At 39.8% G+C, this 21,921-nt stretch overlaps 1 protein-coding gene across 3 annotated transcripts in view; it reads left to right on the top strand.

Moving 5' to 3' along the window:
• UIMC1 (ubiquitin interaction motif containing 1) overlaps positions 1–21,532 on the top strand; it is a 130,845-nt gene extending 109,313 nt beyond the window's left edge. For all 3 annotated transcript variants that reach the window (XM_068536423.1, XM_068536425.1, XM_068536424.1), the window contains 5 exons: positions 15,521–15,605; positions 17,718–17,889; positions 19,370–19,433; positions 20,520–20,562; positions 21,081–21,532. In XM_068536423.1, the coding sequence (XP_068392524.1) occupies positions 15,521–15,605; positions 17,718–17,889; positions 19,370–19,433; positions 20,520–20,562; positions 21,081–21,291 (575 nt within the window). In that variant the 3' untranslated portion in view covers positions 21,292–21,532. The remainder of the gene's footprint in view (positions 1–15,520; positions 15,606–17,717; positions 17,890–19,369; positions 19,434–20,519; positions 20,563–21,080) is intronic.
• Positions 21,533–21,921: the final 389 nt, after the last annotated feature.

Below are 21,921 nucleotides of genomic sequence, written 5' to 3'. Positions count from 1 at the left end.
AAGCCATCTGGTCCTGGACTTTTGTTTGCTGGAAAATTTTTAATTACAGTTTCAATTTCAGTGCTTGTGATTGGTCTGTTTATATTTTCTAATTCTTCTTGGTTCAGTCTTGGAAAGTTGTACCTTTCCAAGAATGTGTCTGTTTCTTCCAGGTTGTCCATTTTTATTGGCATATAGTTGCTTGTAGTAGTCTCTTATGATCCTTTGTACTTCTGCGGTATCAGTTGTAACGTCTCCTTTTTCATTTCTAATTTTATTGATTTGAGTCCTCTCCCTTTTTTCTTGATGAATCTGGCTAAAGGTTTATCAATTTTATCTTCTCAAAGAACCAATTTTATTGATCTTTGCTATTGTTTTCTTCATTTCTATTTTATTTATTTCCTCTCTGACCTTTATGATTTCTTTCCTTTTACTAACTTTGGGTTTTTTTGTTCTTCTTTCTCTAGTTCCTTTAGGTATAAGGTTAGATTGTTTATTTGAGATTTTTCTTGTTTCTTGAGGTGAGATTGAATTGCTATAAACTTCCCTCTTAGAACTGCTTTTGCTGTGTCCCATAGGTTTAGGGTTGTTGTGTTTTTGTTGTCATTTATTGCTATGTGTTTTTTGATTTCCTCTTTGATTTCTTCAGTGATACCTTGGTTGTATATTAGCGTATTGTTTAGCCTCCATGTGTTTGTGGTTTTTATAGTGTTTTTCCTGTAATTGATTTTTCTTTTAAATGCACTTGGTATTGTTTTTTTTAAAACTTATTTATTTTAATTTATTTATATTTGGCTGTATTGAGTCTTCGTTGCTGCACGCAGGCTTTCTTTAGTTGCCGTGAGCGGGGGGCTACTCTTCTTTGTGGTGTGCAGGCTTCTCATTGTGGTGGCTTCTCTTGTTGCGGAGCACAGGCTCTAGGCACACGGACTTCAGTAGTTGTGGCATGCAGGCTCTAGAGTGCAGGCTCAGTAGTGTGGCACACGGGCTTAGTTGCTCCACAGCATGCGGGATCTTCCCGGACCAGGGCTTGAACCTGTGTCCCCTGCATTGGCAGGTGGATTCCCAACCACTGTGCCACCAGGGAAGCCCTCCTGTAATTGATTTCTAATCTCGTAGCCTTGTGGTTGGAAAAGATGCTTGATACAATTTCGGTTTTCTTAAATTTTCCAAGGCTGGATTTGTGACCTAAGATGTGATCTGTCCTGGAGAATGTTCCATGTGCACTTGAGAAGAAAGTGTATTCTCCCGTTTATGGGTGGAATGTCCTATAAATATCAATTAAATCTATCTGGACTATTGTGTCATTTAAAGCTTGTGTTTCCTTATTTATTTTCTGTCTGGATGATCTATCCATTGGTGTAAGTGGGGTGTTAAAATCCCCCACTGTTATTGTGTTACTATTGCTTTCCCCTTTTATGGCTGTTAGCTTCTGCCTTATGTATTGAGGTGCTCCTATGTTGGGTGCATAAATCTTTATAATTGTTACATCTTCTTCTGATTGATCCCTTGATCATTATGTAGTGTCCTTCCTTATTTCTTGTAACAGTCTTTATTTTAAAGTCTATTTTATCTGGTATGAGTATTGCTACTCCAGCTTTCTTTTGATGTCCATTTGCATGGAATATCTTTTTCAACCCTTCACTTGCAGTCTATATTTGTCCCTATGTCTGAAGTGGGTCTCTTGTAGACAGCATACATATGGGTCTTGTTTTTGTGTCCATTCAGCGAGCCTGTGTCTTGGTTGGAGCATTTAATCCATTTACATTCAGGATAATTATCTAGATGTATGTTTCTGTTACCATTTTCTTAATTGTTTGGGGTTTGTTTTTGTGGGTCTTTTTCTTCTCTTGTGTTTCCCACCTAGAGAAGTTCCTTTAGCATTTGTTGTAAAGCTGATTTGGTGGTGCTGAATTCTCTTAGCTTTTGTTTGTCTGTAAAGCTTTTTATTTCTCCATCAAATCTGAATGAGATACTTGCTGGGTAGAGTAATGTTGGTATTTGGTTGTAGGTTTTTTCCTTTCATCACTTTAAATATATCCTGCCACTCCCTTGTGGCCCTCAGAGTTTCTGCTGAAAAATCAGCTGATAACTTTATGGTGATTTCCTTGTATGTTATTTGTTGCTTTTTCCTTGCTGCTTTTAATATTTTTTCTTTGAACTTAATTTTTGTTAGTTTGATTAATATGTGTCTTGGTGTTTTTCTCCTTGGGTTTATCCTGTTTGGGGCTCTCTGCACTTCCTGGACTTGGGTGACTATTTCTTTTCCCATAATAGGGAAGTTTTCAACTATAATCTCTTCAAATATTTTCTCAGACCTTTTCTCTTTCTCTTCGGCTTCTGGGACCCTATAGTTCGAATGTTGGTGTGTTTAATGTTGTCCCAGAGGTCTCTGAGACTGTCCTCATTTCTTTTCATTGTTTTTTGTTTATTCTGCTCCTCAGCAGTTATTTCCACCATTCTATCTTCAGCTCACTTATTTGTTCTTCTGTTTCAGTTATTCTTCTATCGGTTCCTTCTAGTGTATTTTCCATTTCAGTTATTGTGTTGTTCATCACTGTTTGTTGTTTTTAAATTTATTTATTTATTTATTTATTTTTCACTGTGTTGGGTCTTCATTGCTGCGCCTGGGCTTTCTCTAGTTGTGGCGAGCGGGGGCTATTCTTCGTTGTGGTGCGCAGGCTTCTCATTGTGGTGGCTTCTCTTGTTGTGGAGCACAGGCTCTAGGCGTGCGGGCTTCAGTAGTGGTGGCTCACGGGCTCCAGAGCTCAGGCTCAGTAGTTGTGGTGCATGAGCTTAGTTGCTCTGTGGCATGTGGGATCTTCCCATACCAGGGCTCAAACCCGTGTCCCCTGCATTGGCAGGCAAAGTCCCAACCACTGCGCCACCAGGGAAGTCCCCATCACTGTTTGTTCTTTATTTCTTCTAGGTTCTTGTTAAACATTTCTTGTGTTTTCTTGATCCATGCCTCCATTCTATTTCTGAGATTTTGGATCATCTTTACTATCATGACTCTTAATTCTTTTTCAGGTAGGTTGAGTATTTCCTCTTCATTTATTTGGTCTCATAGGTTTTTACCGTATTCCTTCATCTGTAACTATTTTGTTGTTGTCTCTTTCTTTTTTATTTTTGATGGGCGTGGCTGTGTTCCTGTCTTGCTGGTTGTTTGGCCTGAGGCGTCCAGGACTGGAGTTTGCAGGCAGCTGGGTAGAGCTGGGTCTTGGTGCCGAGATGAGGAACTGCAGGAGACCTCACACCGATTAATATTCCCTGGGTTCTGAGGTTCTCTGTTAGTCCAGCAGTTGGACTTGGTGCTCCCACCGGAGAAGCTCAGGCCTGACCCCTGGCCTGGGAACCAGGATCCTGCAAGCCACGTGGCGCAGCAGGAAAAAAAAAAAAGGCGACAAACAAAAAGGAGCAGAACAATAACAAAGAATAAAAAATAAAGTAAAACTAGAAAAATAAAAAATGTATTAGAAAAAGTAAAAATATAAATGAAACAACAATAACAAGGCATAACAGAACCACAAGAGCAAAAAAAAAAAAAAAAAAAAAAAGCCAGAAAAGGCCTTGGCATTGGGGGTGGGGGTGGGTGCTTAGGCTCAGGACCTGTGCAGCCAGAAAAGGCCTTGGCGGGGGATACAGAGCCTAGGCTCAGGACCTGCACAACTGGAAAAGGCCCTGGGGGGTGGGGGGGGGCAGGGCTTAGGCCCAGTGTGGCCGGAGGGGGCCCCAGAGAGCAGAGGTTCAGGCCCGGGATCCCAGCAGGCTCACTGGGGCCTGAGCGGTCAGGGGAAATGCTGGCTGAGTTCCCCTCCGATACCCCGAGGGTCTCTCCCTGTCCCTGCTGTTCCCCTCGCATGAGTGGGCTCCTCCGGACACGGGAACCCCTCCCCTCCCTCAGCTGCCCCTCAGGAACGCCAGCCCCGTCCGACCTCCACTTCTACCCCTCTCCCTACCACATCCTACCTGGTCACACAGGGGTTCCTCCCGTCCTCTTAGGTGTCCAGGGTCCCCCACCAGCACCTGGTAGGTGCCCTAGTTGTGAGGAGACGTGAACTCTGCGTCCTCCTACTCCACCATCTCGACTCCGCTGCCCATGGTCTCCTGTTCTAAACTATAATTTCTGGAAACTTCTATTTTGGTTTGAGGCTTGATCAGATTCCGTTTAGATTTTTTTTTTGACAAGACTAGTTCATAGGTGGTATTATATATTTCATACTGCATCAGATTGTGAGAAACATACTGTCTGGTTGTCTTTCTTTTATGATGTTAAGATTGACTAGTGGGATCAGCCTAATCCATCCATTAGAAAGCCCAGCTTTCAGCTAATAGTCATTGATGATCATTGCCCAGATCTGTTATTTGATTAGGGGTGTCTCTCAATATTAAAATAATTTTTTAAATTGTAAGAGTAGTCTATGCTCATTGAAAAAAATTTGCAACATAGAAAGATAATCATCCAAAAATAACCACCCCCCTAATTCCCCTACCCCAATTACAGTTAATATTTTGATGTATTTCCTTTCAGTCTTTATTTTGAATTTCTGCATAGTATTTCATTCTGTATTTGAATACTGGGTTGTTTAAAATTTTCATTATTATAAATAATGCTTTGATAAAATATCTTTGTCTTATGATCTTGTCTAAATGCAGATGATTCCCTCAGAGTAGATTCCCAAATTTTAATTCATGGGTCAGAAAATATGAATTATTTAAAAATTCTATATATATATTGTCAAACTGCTTAAATAAAAATGCCAGCTGTTAAAGAAAAAGATTGTGCTATAAATATTATGCACAAGTATTAGTAGGAGCTAGACAAGTGACTGTTTTTCTAAGGTCTCTAAATTATTCAGTACTTCATAGATTGAGGAATTTTATTCATAAAAATATAATGGTTGTATACCCTTTATTTCTATATCCTAAGTAGGAGTTTATGGTTTAAGGGTTTTTCTCAGTATTAATTCTTTCCTTGAAGTCTCAGGGTGGTGGAGGCACTGCCAAGCTTTTTTTTTTTTTTTTAATTTATTTATTTTTGGCTATGTTGGGTCTTTGTTGCTGAACGCGGGCTTTCTCTAGTTGCAGCGAGCAGGGGCTGCTCTTCATTGCAGTGCGTGGGCTTCTTATTGCTGTGGCTTCTCTTGTTGTGGAGCATGGGCTCTAGGCGCGCGGGCTTCAGTAGTTGCAGCAGGCGGGCTCAGTAGTTGTGGTGCACGGGCTTAGTTGCTCCACGGCATGTGGGATCTTCCCGGACCAGGGCTCGAACCTGTGTCCCCTGCATTGGGAGGCAGATTCTTAACCACTGCGCCACCAGGGAAGCTCCAAGCATATTTTTATATGAGTACTTTTGCCTTCTATGGAAAAGTGTTGAGGAAACCAGGCTAACACTTCAAACGCAGGGGTCAGCCACAGCAGCAGTAAAGACTAAGGTCAAGAGCTCAACATTCAAGTGTACCTTCTTGAGAAAGCAAGCTTATCTCTAAACTTGAAAGGAAATTGCTACAACTTGAGCAGGGACAGGGCGCTTGTGTGGCTTCTCTGCAACAAAGAGGGCAGTTTGGTATTGTGGTACTGGCTTTGGAGTCTAACAGAGTTGGAATCATATCTTAGCCCAGGTATTTACAGGATTGAAGCCTCTGAGCCTTTATTTGTTCATCTGTTTATTGGACCTAGTGATGCCTGCGTTTTTTAGGGTTGCTTATACTTAGGAAGTATCAACATAGTCATTAGGATTTTTTAGTTAGAAGCTATCACTAGTAGAATAAGGTTATTAAGTCTAGTACCTGAGAGAATAAGAATTTGTTTATTGAATGGAATGAGGCATATAGGGTCTTTTTATTTCAAGAGTATTTCAAATCAAGCTGAAGGGACATTTTCATCTAAGTTATAAAAATATTCTATTCTTAAAGCCAAGAAAAGATTCCATCGAACTTGTGAATAAGAAACTACAAATTGGGGGCTTCCCTGGTGGCGCAGTGGTTGAGAGTCTGCCTGCCAATGCAGGGGACACGGGTTCGAGCCCTGGTCTGGGAAGATCCCACATGCCGCGGAGCAACTGGGCCCGTGAGCCACAATTACTGAGCCTGCGCGTCTGGAGCCTGTGCTCTGCAACAAGAGAGGCCGCGATAGTGAGAGGCCCGCGCACCGTGATGAAGAGTGGCCCCCGCTTGCCACAACTAGAGAAAGCCCTCGCACAGAAATGAAGAAAGCCCTCGCACAGAAACGAAGACCCAACACAGCCAAAAATAAATAAATAAATTTATAAAAAAAAGATACTGTTTAAAAAAAAAAAAAAGAAACTACAAATTGATTCATTAAATATACACTTAAGGGCTTCCCTGGTTGCTCAGTGGTTGGGAATCCGCCTGCCAGTGCAGGGGACATGGGTTCGAGCCCTGGTCCAGGAAGATCCTACATGCTGCGGAGCAACTAAGCCTGTGTGCCACAACTACTGAGCCTGAGCTCTGGAGTCCACGAGCCACAACTGGAGCCTGTGCGCCACAACTACTGAAGCCCACACGCCCTAGAGCCCGTGCTCCGCCACAAGAGAAGCCACCACAATCAGAAGCCCATGCACCGCAAGGAAGCCCCCGCTTGCCACAACTAGAGAAAGCCCACACGCAGCAACGAAGGCCCAATGCAGCCAAAAATAAATAAATTAAAAATAATAATAATAAAAATTATTTTAAAAATATACATTTATATCGAGTGTCAATTTTATGCCAGGAATATGGAATACTGAAGTGATTAAGAAACAGTATGCTGGGGGAAATAAATAGGTAAAGCAATAATTAAAATGTTGTGTGAGAAATACTGTGATGTATGCATGTAGGGTCTTGTTCAGATGTAGAGATTGGGGCCTTCTTGGATCCGGGAAGGCTTCCTGGCTACTGCCAACTGGTAATGGTGGGCCTAAGTTATTCTTGGATCAGTATGGTAGACAGACTAGAGGGATTGAGATTAGAAATAAGGAGACAAGTAATGAAGCAGTGTCATGGGAGTGGACAGATTTGAGAATCTTCTGGTGAAAGAATCAATCAAACTTTGTGACTGAGGGTCGGGATGAATAAAGGCAACTTTGACTTAGGTTTTTGCCTAAGCCCACTTAGCACTTAACAATTCAGTGGGGGAAAATATGTCTTTTCAAGAAATGGTGCTGGGACCACTTAATATCCACATGCAAAAGAAGAAATCGAACACCTACCTCACACCATATACAAAAAATGTATTGAAGACGTAAATGTAAGTACTAAAACTATAAAACTCCCTTAGGGGTAAATTTTTTTTTTTTTTTAACAATTCCTTTTTGAATTTTATTTATTTATTTATTTGGCCACACCGTGTGGCATGTGGGATCTTAGTTTCCTGACCCGGGATCGAAGCCGCATCCCTTGCATTGGAAGCAGAGAGTATTAACTGCTGGACTGCCAGGGAAGTCCCTAGGGGTAAGTTTTCATGACCTTAGATTTGGCAGTGGATTCTTAGATATGACACCAAAAGCACAAGCAACAAAAGAAAAAAATAGTTAAATTGGACTCCATCAGAATTTAAACTGTTGTGCATCAAAGAACACTATCAAGAAAGTGAAAAGAAAACCTGCAGAATGGGAGAAAGTATTTATAAATCATATATCTGATAAAAGTCTAGATTTCAGAACATATACAAAATTCTTACCACTCAACAACAAAAAGGACTCAGTTAAATCAAAACACTTGCATAGACATTTTCCCTAAGAATATATACAAATTGCCAGCAAGCACATGAAAAGATGATCAACATAGTTAATCATTAAGGAAATGTGAGTCAAAACTATGAGATACTACTTCATCCCCACTAGAATGGCTATTAAAAAAATGAAAATAAATGTTGGTAAAAATGTGGAGAAATTGGAACCCGGGTACATTGTTGGTGGGAATGTAAAATGGTGCAGCTGCTATGAGAAAAAAAGGAATGAAGTACTGTTACATGCTACGATATAGATGAAAACATACGTTAAGTGAAAGAAGTCAGTCACAAAAGCCCACATATCGTATGATTCCATTTATAAGACACGCCCAGAATAGGCAAATACATAGAGACAAAAAGCAGATTAGTGGTTGCCTAGGGCTGGGATCCTGGGGGGAAAAGGAGAATGACTGCTAATGGGAACCGGTTTCTTTTTTAGTTAATGAAAATGTTATAAAATTGGTAGTGGTGATAGTTGCACAACTCTGTGAATATACTAAGAATAAACTAAGAGCCATGAACTGTAATTCAGTGAATTATATAATATGTAACTTTATCTCAATAAAGGTATTATATTGAAACAAAAAAGAATAGTGACAGCAGAGTCAGGATGGATATTGAAAGTTTGAAGATAGCAGAGAAGATGTGAAACAATCTCTGGGAGAGTAGAATAACAATAAACAATAAACTGACTGTGGAGACATATTTGGATTGCTAGGCTGTATTGAGGGGCCACTTGAGGTTTTTGGTCTTAAATATAATGTGAGCACCGTCAGCACTATTGTGCTGCTTAGGTAGGGACGCATAATAGATGGAGAATTGGATTTAACCAAAATTGGGGTTTGCTAGGGAGTACAATAGAAATTAGAAATAAGTTGAGAAAATATTCAGGGGAATGGTTGGTAGAATAACCTTGAGATCTAAGTTAAGTAAGAAGGAAAGTGAGGACATGACAGGATGATGGACAGTGAAAAGGTGATAGCCTGGAATTAGACATCCTAGTGGGGCTGAAGGATTATTGGAGTTAGGGTATTAGAAGGAGTGAGTTGGAAAAGATAGGTGGTGGTGATCTTGGAAGTGGCATGATTATTATTGACAAGCTCAGTCAGGGTTCCTCATTGGAACCACAGAACACAGAAAATGAATCGAATGTTTTCCTTACTTCTCCCAAGGATGGTACATAACTGGTTGGTACTATTCTAGATGCAGAGGACAGAGGTTAATGTATTACATACAATGGATGCCTGAGGACATTAGGCTTACTTCTGTCTCAGAAATCCCACTTGAGAAAGGCTGAGATGGTATGATCCATGGGAGCTGATAGCCAAAAGGTAAAGGAAGTGAGAGGACAGATAATGAATCACAGCTTAGGTTGAACTACAGAAACTGCAACTTTCATATTCTTCAGTCTAATATGTACGTATTAAAATCACCAAGAATGATGGCAAGACTGGCAAAAAGAAAGACAGCAAGTGATATGTTAAAATTTTCAACGAATGGCCAGGAAAGGGGGTGGGGTGGGTGACCAGGAGGATAGTAGATGACTTCTTCAAGGTGGAGTAGCAGGCGTAGCAGAATGGTTTGTGCTTCAAACTAGGTTTTCCAGTAGTCTGGAAGCAACAACGAGGAGTAAGAGGATACTTACCCCACCTCCAGGTCAGTGGTATTGTGTTGTAAGGAAGAAGAAAGCCAGTACCTGAGAAGGTACAAGGAGAAGCAGTACGCTCAGAGGACAGCCATCTTTTCAGTTCGAGCAAGAAGATGAAGAGAACTTCCACAGAGAGGGTTAAGAATGTCGAGGATTTTTTGGATCACTGACCCAAATTCCAGAGGGCAGAGTCATTTTGAGAGCAGGGGTGGGAGACTGAGTCATATTAGAAAAGTGCTCCCAGATGACGGATTAGAGTCGTGGGATGAGAATCTAGGTGGTGAGAGAAGCTATGGGAAGCTTGAATTTCTTGGGGGTGTCCAAGGTAAACAGATTTAAGGGAAGATAGAATTAGTCCTGTTTATCTCCGCAGTGCTAGTCAGTGGAACTGTCTGCAGTGACAGAAATGTTCTTTATTAGTAGACTCAAACATGGTAGCCACTAGTCACATGTGGCTATTGAACGCTTGAAATGTATAACTCATGTGATGAAGAGCTGAATTTTAAATTACATTTAGGGGGCTTCTCTGGTGGTGCAGTGGTTAAGAATCCACCTGCCAATGCAGGGGGCATGGGTTCGAGCCCTAGTCCGGGAAGATCCCACATGCTACGGAGCAACTAAGCCTGTGCACCACAACTACTGAGCCTGCACTCTAGAACCCGTGAGCCACAACTACTAAAGCCTGTGCACCCAGAGCCCATGCTCCGCAACAAGAGAAGCCACCGCAATGAGAAGCCCGTGCACCGCAATGAAGAGTAGCCCCCACTCATCACAAGTAGAGAAAGCCTGCGTGCAGCAACGAAGACCCAATGCAGCCAAAAATAAAATAAATAAAATAAATTTATTAAAAAAAAGAAAAATAAATAAATTACATTTACCTCTAATTAAGTTTTAAATTTAAATAGCCACATGTCTCAGAATGGTAGATAATGGTTAGTTCTATTGATAGCCTTTTTGTTGGGACTACTCTCGTAGGGAAGGCTGGCAGCATTGAGGCAGGCAACATGCAGGTGGAGCAGGCCTTCCCTTTTTCCTCTAACATCCCACTGAGAAAGTGCTAAGTTGGAGGATTGGCGGTCTTAGCAGGAACATGAACAACTCTGTGGCCTCCCATTATTTTCTGCTGATGTGGTTTTGAGGTTCAGGGAGACAAACTGAGAGTAACTACTGTCATTCTGCCAAATCTCTCTTCTTTGTATATATAATTTTCACTTAACTCAGGGAGCCATTGTCTTCACTGTTTACAGTTCAAGGCCATATGTTTTTATTTTTGATTGCTTGTCTACTTAGGGTTTTGGAAATAAGTGTGCTGATGTTTACATAGTATTGGTAATTGTTCTGTAATGCTTTGGTTATTTACTTGTTCATTTTGTTTGTACAAATTAGTATGGGAACCACTTAAGACTAAGACCTAACGCAAATTACAGACAGGCTGGTAGGTGTGTTCTAAAGATGGGCCTAAATCTTTGGCTAAGACTAAGAAATAAATTTGGAAGACTAATAATGAGAATTATATAATAATAAACAACTAATGATAATCTGAGTGCTTTCTGTGGGCTGAACAGTCTTACAACTTATTTGGATTATTTGATGTGATCCTTACCAAAACCCATAAAGATAGATGCTATTATCATGTCATTTTGTGGGTAAGTCACCTGATACTCAGAGAGCTTAATTAACTTGCCTAAGGGAACACAGCTAGTCGAGTCCTAGCTTGGAGACCATTTTGTCCAACTCTAAAGTTGGTGCACATTATTCCACTGTGTGCCACTGCTTCTTTGTATCTTAACAGTGCCAAGCCAAGTCCCAAGCGCAGTTCCTTAGGGCGTTTTCCATCCAGTGGTATATAAAGGCCTGAGTTAATGGTCGTAGGTTTATAGGTGGCTCTCTCAGCTCTCAGTCATGTTCCTCCTTTCTGTTCTGCATACCTTGCCCAGGTAGCTGCTTTCCTGGTAGTTGTCTTCAGACTCCATCGTTCCCTTTTGAAATCTTTGGCTGTTGTCACCAGCAACTAAGTTTTTGGATTTAAGTTTCATACTAAATTCTCTGCCTGCAGCTTAGTTAAAATGGCTCTCTCAACACTCATAAACCAGAGTAGCAGACTCCTTTAGAGCAACTTACACCTTTCTTCTTTGTAGGGGCAGTAGTTTTTAAAGGAAAAATGTAGCAGTAAGGGCCAGTCCGGTCTGCTCTGATCATAACATTTAATAATAGAATTAGCATGTAAGTCTCAGCCATCTGCCAAGTCTCTTTTCCACCTGCCCACTTACCACTTATCACTTCCTCTTTTCCCTCTTACCCTCTTTTTCTCTTTCCCTTTACCCTCTCATTTCCCAGGAGAGCAGCCTACTCGTATAGAAGAACATATATTTCTTTAAAGTAAAGCTCATATTGCATTTCTGGTGCCATATTTCTTTGTTGTTTTAGCTTTGTGATCTTGGTCCGTTTATTTCATCATCTATAAAAGAGAGCTAGCGATATATGCCTTGCAGGACCGTTGTAAGGATTAGAGATTATGTTTTTTAAGTCCCTGGCACAGAGAAGATTCTCATAAAACAAGAGCCCCTCTTTCCTGTGAATCCATTGCTATGATTTAAATTGACAAGTATTTATTAGCATCTAGTCTGTGCTAGACTCTGCTGGGGATGGTGAAGAGATCAAGACAAAACCCAGAATCTCTGAATTCAGAAGGTTGTGTGATGTAGAAAGGAGACTGACATATAAACAAGTAACAGAAATGTGCTAGGTGCAGAGGTATATATAAAGTGCTATAAGCAATTAATTCCTTTTCCAGCCCTGTCTGTGGAGTGGTTTCCAAGTATTTCTTTTGGGAAAAATACTTGGTAGTCAAGATGGGTAATAAATAGAAAGAGAGAGAGAGGGAAAAAAAAAACAACCCTTAGAGGTTTCTGTAATCAGAGATGCAAACATTTTAAGAATTGATTTCAGCAAGGCACTTGATAAAATCTCTCATAAAGTCCTTGTACATAAGATGGAGAAATGTGGGCTGGCTGATAGAATAGGAGGTGGATTTTGAAGGTGGTTATACAACTATGTCCAGGATGTTTTTCTCCTGCAGTACTTTATTTTTATTTATAAAATCTCTGGGTTGGAGGGAACCTTAGAAATAGATCATCTACTCTAACTTGTGCCTAAGACCTTGCTGTAACCTGATCTCTTTTTCTCCCTTTGAATTTTTTTTTTTCATACCTGTGATTCATTTATTTTGTAACTGGAAGTTTGTGCTTCTTAATCTCCCTCACCTCTCTCTCTCCTCCCCCCACAGCCCCCACCCCCCACCTCCCTGGCAACTACCTGTTTGTTCTCTGTATTTACAACTCTGTTTCTGTTTTGTTATGTTTGTTCATTTGTTTCGCTTTTTATATTCCACATATAAGTGAAATCATATAGTATTTGTCTTTGTCTGACTTATTTCACTTTGTATAATACCCTCTAGGTCCATCTATGTTGTTGGAAATGGCAAGATTTCTTTTTTTTTTTAATGCCTGAGTAATAGTCCATTGTGTATGTGTGTGTGTGTGTATATATATATATATATATCTCACCTCTTCTTTATCCATTCATCTGTTGATGGATACTTAGGTTGCTTCCATATCTTGGCTATTGTAAATAATGCTGCAATGAACTTGTGGCGCATATATCTTTTCGAATTAGCATTTTTATTTTCTTCAGGTAAATACTAGCCCTTTTAATTTTTAATTCAATGGTACAGAAAACTATATAGTGAAAAACATGCCTGCCTCCTCTTCCAGTCCCCAGGTGTCCCTGTCATCCTCCCTAGAGATAAGACACTATTAATAGTTGCTTCTGTGTATGATCATGTTTTATTATATGTATCTCTTTACACCTTGTATTATAGTTATTTGAATGTATGTGCTGTCTCCCTTAGTAAATTGTAAGCTCCTTAAGAGCAAGAACCATGCCTCGTAATTTCCTGTATCTCCCCAAACTCACACATTGAAGATTCTCAATAAATATTTGCTTGATTAAGTATTTAAAGGAAATTTGGACTAGGGGAAGACAGGCCTCTCTGGTAACATGCCACAGTTTTCTGTGTCCTTGGCCGTATCATTAACAGTCATTTTTCCCCAGTGACTTGGATGAACATAATAGGAAGCATGCTTGTCATATATGCAGATGACACAAACCTGGAAGAGAGAGCTGATAACATCAGATGACAGAATCAAGACTTCAGATGATCTCAACTGACTGGAATGTTCAACTGAAAAGAATAGGGATAAATATAAAGTCCTGTTAAAGCGGAAACATACCCAACAACTTAGTTACCCAAGTAACGAATTAGGAGACCTGTCTTGATAACATTTTTGAAGATGATTTGGGAGGATAGGGGATAGATCTTAATTGCCTTTACGCTCAATTTAAGCCAGTAGAATACCAGGATTGTCAATAAAGTAAACACAGCCTTGGCTGAATTAGTAGAATATGAGTCCAGACAAAGCAGCTTGTGGTTCTTGTGTTCTCTTTACTGGTCAGACTGCTTGTTGGAATATTGGGTCCATTTTGGGGTGCCACACATAAAAGACTGACAAATTGGGGTGTATGTAGAGGAGGTTAACTAGGAAGGTAAAACATGGGTATAGGAATCAGACAGATCTAGACTCTGTTCTGGGTTCTTCTTACTAGTTGTGATAGCTTGGCAAAGTCAGTTCCTTTGAGTTTGTTTTCATATGTTTAAAATAGGGCAGAATAATAATACCAATCTCCAGAGGATCATTAAAAGGATTAGAGCTACCCTAGGCCCTCAAAGGTTCTGCAGTCCAAGTCTTATTAGTGATTGGCTTAATGACTAGATATAGTACCTGTTTTGAAGGTGGTTACATTTTAGTGGGTCAGACATCTGAGTAAAACCAAGATTGTAATGCAGCTTGTTAAGTGTTCAAAGAGCTGACTTGTGGAAAAGGGGGTAAACTTACTCATACAGCCCCCAGTAAATGCAGATTAAGCCAGAATTGTTGTGTAGCAGTAGAATGGGTTTCCCTAGGAGGAAGTGACTTCTCCTCAGTGAATGGATATAGTCGAGACTGTATAATCACTTGTCAGGGATGCTTATAGAGGCATTTATATGAGTGGGAGGTTGGACTAGAGGGATAGGTAAACTATGGCCAGCCAGGAGTCAAATGTAGTCAGACATCTGATTTTATAAAGTTATATTGGAACATACCACATCCAGTTATTTATAATGTTGTCTATGGCTGCCTTCCTGCTCTAATTCAGAGTTGAGTATTTATGACAGAGACCCTATCGCCTTCCAAGCCTAAAATATTTACTGTCTGGTCCTGTACAGAGAAATTTTGCTAACCCCTGGTCTAGGTAAATGCTTCACAACCTAAATTATTTTGTGGACTGATAAGCTTTCTAAATTCTCTGTCATGGGGATATCAAGTGTCAGGAGGGACAAAGGCAATATTTGAAGTGAGATGGTCACAGTTCTTCTTGTTAACTCCAAGGAATGAAGACTGGAAAACCGTTGGTTAATTAACTTCCAAGACGCTTTAAGAGAGTATGATTTTATAAACAGACAGCTTTTGCTATGAGAAAAGTATTTGTATGCCACTTGGGCTAACGTTGTCTATACCCACTAGAATTAGGAGGTGGTCCTAGTGTAGTGGAAAAGACTGGTTGTGTTAACTGTTCTGAGCTCTCATTTTCTCACTTGTAAATGGAACACTTTTCAGAGTTTTGTAAAGATTGGAGCTAATGTGGGCACTCAGATGTAGCTGTCATTGCTATATATCATAAAGCATCTTATTGGAGTATATGTGTCACAAAGGCACAGTTTTCAATGGGAAAGTATAAATCCTTCCCCCTAGTGCTGCAAGTTAGGATAGTACACAAAAACCTTTCTTGGTGTGGACTAGATCTTTAGAGCTAATGGCAAATAGAGGAAAAATAGATCTCATTAGCAAATATGGGACTATCTTGCTGCTGGCAGTTTCAGTCCATATTATGCAAGTAATATTCTCTGTACTAGAAAGGCACAGGTGTCCCAGACAGTCACCTCTCCCAGTGGAATAGGATTTTAAACTTTTCTTCTTCAAGTACATTTTATCTTTTATATTTAGAGTCTACTGCCAACTAACAGTTTTTCTTTTTTTGTTTTGTTTCTTCTTTTTTTGTTGAAAGTGTTGACTCAGAGACAAAAAGAGGCTAAGAGAAAGAGCAAGAGTGACAGTGGGACAGCTGCTCAGATTTCCCTAGACATTGACAAGTAAGTAGGTATACTGTGTTTATGGAGCTCTTGCTTATTAACACATACCATCACTTAGACCGAATAAGAGACCAATTTCTCTCTTACCCTGGGTTTCTTTGGCCTGGCAATCACTTTGTTGCTTTAATGCCTGTATTTCTTTTTCGTATTCCCAGTTTATGTCAGCATAGGTGGGTGGCCTCTGTATCCCTTTTTGTTACTCTGAAAAGACCCTGCCACCCACTCCACTTGCACATTGCTCTTAGCTTTCTGTTTTCTTTGAATTTGCATATTGGTGTTTGGTGCTTTGGGGAAGCAGTGAGCTATTTTGCAATGTAATGGTGCAGAAGTTGAGTTGCAAGAAGTTGGGCAATATTGAAGACTTCCTTGGGTTGTGGGTTGCAGCTTGACTAAGAAAACACATTCATTACAAAGGGAGGCAGGGGCAAGGGGTGGGTCAGGTATAAGTGCCGTCTCCTGAAAGTAAAGACATCACCAACAATACATTAGAGCAGTTAGTCATTAGAAACATTTATCTTTGAAACACAGATCTTATCTTAGACCCTAAATTTCATGGCTGCCTTCCCTAATCCAGTTGAGCAGAGCTCCACCTGCTCCTTTTGAAATCCTGCTGTCATGCAGTCATTTTTCTAGGACTGTATTCATCACACTATTGCAGTAATTTTTTTCCTTTCGTTTTTGACATTTCTGTCTCCGTGGCTAGTCTGTGAGTTACTTGAAGGCAGATACTTGCCTTCATTCATGTTTATATCCCCGGCATCTAATAAAATATGTGTGAGACAGCAATAACAATAATACCTGTTTGTTGAGCTCTTAATATTTTGTGCCAGCCGCTGTGCTGGGTGCTTTATTTACTTTGTAACTATCACAATAGCTGATAAGGTAGTATTCTTTCTTTTTTAAAAATAGATGTAGAAACCGAAGAGAAATTATACGTAACTGGTTAAGATCATGTGGCCAGAATTGGCAAAGTCTACCTGACTCAAAAACTTATGCTTCTTTTACAGTGCTGCTGTCTCTCATGTAGTAGGGGCTTAATAAATGCTTTTTACATTAATTAATAAACCTTGAAAGGTACACTAGTCTAGCTTTTCTCATAAGTCAGAGTTTTACTTGTATTCTCTCTAATGATTAATTACTTGAGAGACTTATTTCTCCTATTTTAAAGACCCCCCTCCAGAGAAATTTTTCCTTAAAGGCAATCTAAATCTTTCTGTAGTAACCGAATAGCAACGGCCAGAAGGAGAAGCTTTGGAAAGTTTTCTTTAGCTTCTTAAAACTAAGATGATTTTATGAGTCAGGCAGACCTGGCTTCTGACAGTTATTAGCTATAGGACTTGGAGGAGAATAGTACCTTCCTAATAGGGCCCACCAATTAATTGAGAAATTGTGTTTAAAGGGCCTTGCACCAGTTCTCACCACAGAGAAAATACTTCATAAAAGTTCATTTTCTTCCTTTGTCTCCAGTGATTCCATTTTTACTGATGCCTAATAAACCTTACCTCAGGGACACAATTTCCTCTCTTTCCACAAACTCTATGATTATAAAAAGATAAAAATAACTGTATATATGAAGTTATGCAAAAGCCTTTGGCAGAACCACATGGTTTTAGTAACTTCCTAGTGGATGTTGCAGGTTGTAGAATTAAGGAAGTCAGCATATAGACAGACTTGATCTACTAATCAGACAAGTTCATCTACCATGGTAAAAATGTCATTTTGATTCAATGCTCTTGGTGTTCCCTTTTCTGTCTAAATTTTAACTTCCCTTTGAAGAAAATGATTACACTTAATTTGAGAAGAGTTTGACTGAAGTCTGGAGAGCAATTAGCATTGTTTGAGATAGTTAGAAGAGCTGATTTCATTATCATCCCACTGCCACAACAGCAGGGTAAGAGAAACAGCCAGGGAAAACCACTAATCACTCAGTCCTTTTGATTGGCGTTGGGTTAGTTTTATTGGCGATCCTGCTGAGCGAATCTGCTTTGGTTGACATGTCTTCTTCACGGAATAACTTTAACACATAAAAACACAATTTGAGACGTATCTAGGAGCACAGAGGCAAAAGCAAATCTTAAAACTGCCTTTTCTCTCTTTCTTCTGATTGGCTAGGAATGAGAAGTGTTATCTCTGTAAATCCCTAGTCCCATTCAGAGAGTATCAGTGTCATGTAGAGTCCTGTCTCCAGCTTGCAAGAGGTGACCAAGGAGATGGGCCTGAAGAGAGTGATAGAGTATGCTCAGCTGTGGAGGGGAAGCGTCCACAACGGCTGAGGAACCCAAAGGTATGTGTGGAGTGTTTTAGGAAAGGTTACCTAACCCTCCACAGTTCTGTTCTGGGCTTTTTTCCTCCCTCCTTCCTTCTTCTGTTTATCTTGAAACAGGATTTGTGCTTTTTTAAATTATTTTTTCTTTTAATTAAAAAGTAATATATACTCATTGTAGAAAATATGGGAAGTTCAAAAAAAAGTATGAAGAATCGGGAAATTATCATCCATAAGTTAGTTACTCAAAGATGACATCTTCTAGTATTTTGGCCTATTTTTTTCTAGTCTTTTTTTAATGCATTTTAATGTAATTGACACCATACTATATATGTACATATATACATATGTGTACATATGTATACTTGTATGTGCATATGTATATATACACCACACTATATATGTACATATATACATATGTGTACATATGTATACTTGTATGGGCATATGTATATATACACTTACCATTGTAACATAAACACCTTCCTGGGTTTATTTTTAAGCTGTTTTTTAAATTACTCTTTTTTTTTTTTTTTAATTACTCTTAATGTTTGTATCACACAGTCAGTTAACCATTCTCATATTATTGGACATTCACATTGTTTCCAGTTCTTCTGTATTATAATGCTGTGTTTAAAACATTAATCAGTCTTTGTACCACTGATTATTTCCTTAGAACAGATTTCCTGAAGTGGAGCACTTAGGGCAATGGGTATAAACATTTTAAAATCTCTTGAAACATACTGCCAAATTACTTTCCAGAAAGTATATCCAGTTGTATACCCACTGCCAGGAACATACAGTCAACTCTGTTGAACACCTCATGTGCCTAGCCTTATTCGGAAACTGTAGGATCTGGTCCTGGTCACTGGGAAGATGTGCTTTCTGGGCTTTGTGATTAGAGATCAGGAAGAGCATGTCTTGGCTTAGAGATCAAAGATAAAGCAGCAGCTCCATATCCTAGGCTTACTGACATAGCAATCACTGAACACTAAGATGGAGAAGCCATTATCTGTCATGATGAAAAAAAAATATGAAGAAAAGTATGAAGAATCAGGGGAAATTATCTTTTCCTTATATGAATGGGGTGATGTTTAGGTGGTAATTTGGAGTTAGGGCTTACGGGTATGTGCTTATACCATAGAGCTAGTTTTTTCTCTGTCATCGCTGCCTCTAGAAGCTAACTTGAAGCTGTTATTTTCTATTTTAAATCTCTCCAAATCTATCATAGGTCAAAGGTTACTGTTCTCTAATAGGATCTTGGTGGAATAATTTGCCTTGACTCTGGTATCCATTCTTAGATATATTCTTGGCATAAAGATGTATTCTTTTAATCATATTTGCTTTTTTACTGTGTACCCTCATTTATTAGAAAGCAAAAGACTTCCCTACAGCTGTGCCCCTACACCTCTTCTCTCCTGGAGATAGGTGTGATCTGGGCTAAGGAAGTTGTATTTTAGACTCTCTGTATAACCCTTTCATCTATTTTTCTCTGTCACAGGAAAAAGGCTTCAAGGAAGGCCGACTCCTCAGTCTCTTGGAACAGTCTGAGTACAAGACCACAGGTGAGGATCTCAGGACCAGTTTTCTGAGCTTCTGTCTGAGGCCATCTAGTAAAAATAGCCACTACCAACTCCCCTGACTTTTTGCTAGAGTTATGTGGGTGCACATTTGACCCAGTCAGCCAGCCTTTGAGAATTGGTCTAGATCATCTCTCCTTAAGGAAGATGAAATACTCTGTCTTATTTATCATGTGTTTTGTTTCAGCCTCTATAAAGCTTGAACTTTCTACTGCCTTTTGAACTGGGGAAAACACATTTCCAAATCAGAGGGGAATGTGGTACAAGCCCTAAGTACCTCCTCAAGGAATAGGCATTGAAAACTAGTCATTACTGTCCTCTCCTAATGTTTTGTGCATCATTCATGTTACCTTTAGCATAGTGTCTCAACCTATGCTCCTGAGGGACTGTAGGGAGTAATTCTGTCTCTGTGCCTAATATTTAAGGAGGAGTAGAGTGGATTGTTTAAGAGCATTGCATAGAGTTAGTAATACCAACTTCATAGATTGAAAGGATTATATCTAGTAAAGCTCCACACACATATTCCCTGACGTACGTAGGCTCTTGATAAATGTTAGCTGCTATTATTACTGTTGTTGTTGTTAATAGTTGCTATTGTTAAAATTTACTAGATGTAGGTGGAAGAGGAACTTTTTGCTTAGGTCTGGTGAGATTTGCTTCCTATCTAGTTCTAATAGTTCATTCCCAACAAGCAAATGTGTTGTGCCTTCTGATGACTATAAAAAGGCAACCTCTCTGAGCCCCATAGCCTGCTACCTTTAGGTCAGCAGGTTGTGAATCTCTTCAGGTAGCAGATTTCCCTTGGCAACTCCTTGTTGCTCAAGTCCAGATTTGAAGTAGATTTATTCAGTGGTTATTCATTCAAAAGCGTTCACCTCTGTACTTTTGCAGCTAAGCCTGTTGGATGCTAATGCTCACTCACATTCCATTGGTCTGGGGATTGGGGATCTGAGCTACCTGGGTAAGCCTGATGAAGAGCAGTGCCCAGGACATAGGAAGCACACGATCAGTGAAAAGTGTTATGATTACAACACCACTAACAACATTATTACTTTTTCTGTCCTATCACAGATGCGGAGATAAAGACCAAGTTTTCAGAAACAGGAGGCTTCAGGTGAATTGGGGTGTGCATTGAAGTGTGGCTGTCATCAGTTCTAGAAAAGTACAGCCCTGGTCCTGTGTTCTGTGTATAGTGTGATATTCAAGCTGTTGAAGTAGAAAACTGTGGAACTGTGTGACTGCTCTCTGTATAACTCTGTGCCTGCCATATATCTGGGCTGAGAATTGGATAACTACCTCAGTTCATTCATGGTGTCAAAACAAGCAGAGGAAAAGCTGTCTTATTCCTCTTTGCCTCTTTATCCCCACCCAACCCTCGTCTTCTGACTTAAAATTCAAGCAGCTTGGGGATTTGGGTCTGAATCCTCATTTCCTTACTGCCCAACTGTGTGGCTTTGGGTATATGATTTACCCAGTGTCCTCATCTGTGAAAGGGAAATGATAGTACTTATCTGATTGGATTATTCCAAAGATTACATGAACTAATAGTATATGTAAATACCCCTGGTACACATACTTAGTGCTTATTAGTAGGTGTATATTGAATTCTGATTTTTTTCTCCTTCTCTCTAGGGTGCCTTCACCAGGGGTAGAAGAGGCAGGTTGCAGCAGAGAGATGCAGAGTTCCCCTGCACATCTCGACTTAAATGAGTCTCCCATCAAGTCTTTTGTTTCCATTTCAGAAACCACAGATTGCTTAGTGGACTTTAAAAAGCAGCTTACTGTCCGGTCAAGTAGCCGGACACGGACCAAAGCAGGCAGAGGAAGAAGGAGGAAATCCTGAATTTCTAGGGCTCAAAGGTTGACAAAACCATTAACAATAGGGGTGGGCCATGTTCATTAAGCCTTAGTGGTCTCCAGTTCATTGTTATGCAAGTTTTGGCCCTGCAGTTTCTACCACCAGCACCCATTCAGTGTTCTGGTTTTTATGTTTTCTATGAGCTATACAGACAACTGTGTGTAGTACTCTGTTTTATAACAGTCTGTTTGAATTCACTTATGGTTAAAAAGAAAATTTAAATATATTTATCTATGTTTGTATGAAATCTTATTTCAATAAGATGGAGATTTTCCTCTTTTTCTCTGGGCTTAGGGGAGGGATATTTTAATTATGGAGCTAGTTCTCAGACTCATAAATTGCATGTTTCGGAATGAATTCCATTACTGGTCTCTGACATACTGCCTATATTCACAGAATGTGTAGTGCACAGTTCTGAACACTGTGTGGTTACTCTTTTGACTTTCTCTGACATCATTCTGGAAGATGCCAGGGCATTGAATTCTACTTCTATTCTGCTGTCCTTACCATTCAGTGACTTGTCATTTCATCTTGCTGCCTCACCCAGTTAAGAATTCTCAGCCAGAGCATAGGACCTTTGAGGGATATGTCTGACCATTCTTGCCAGGAATTTGT

This window comes from Eschrichtius robustus, chromosome 2, assembly GCF_028021215.1.
Source record: "Eschrichtius robustus isolate mEscRob2 chromosome 2, mEscRob2.pri, whole genome shotgun sequence".
Lineage (NCBI taxonomy): Eukaryota > Metazoa > Chordata > Mammalia > Artiodactyla > Eschrichtiidae > Eschrichtius > Eschrichtius robustus.
This window is presented reverse-complemented; position numbering and strand designations above follow the sequence as displayed.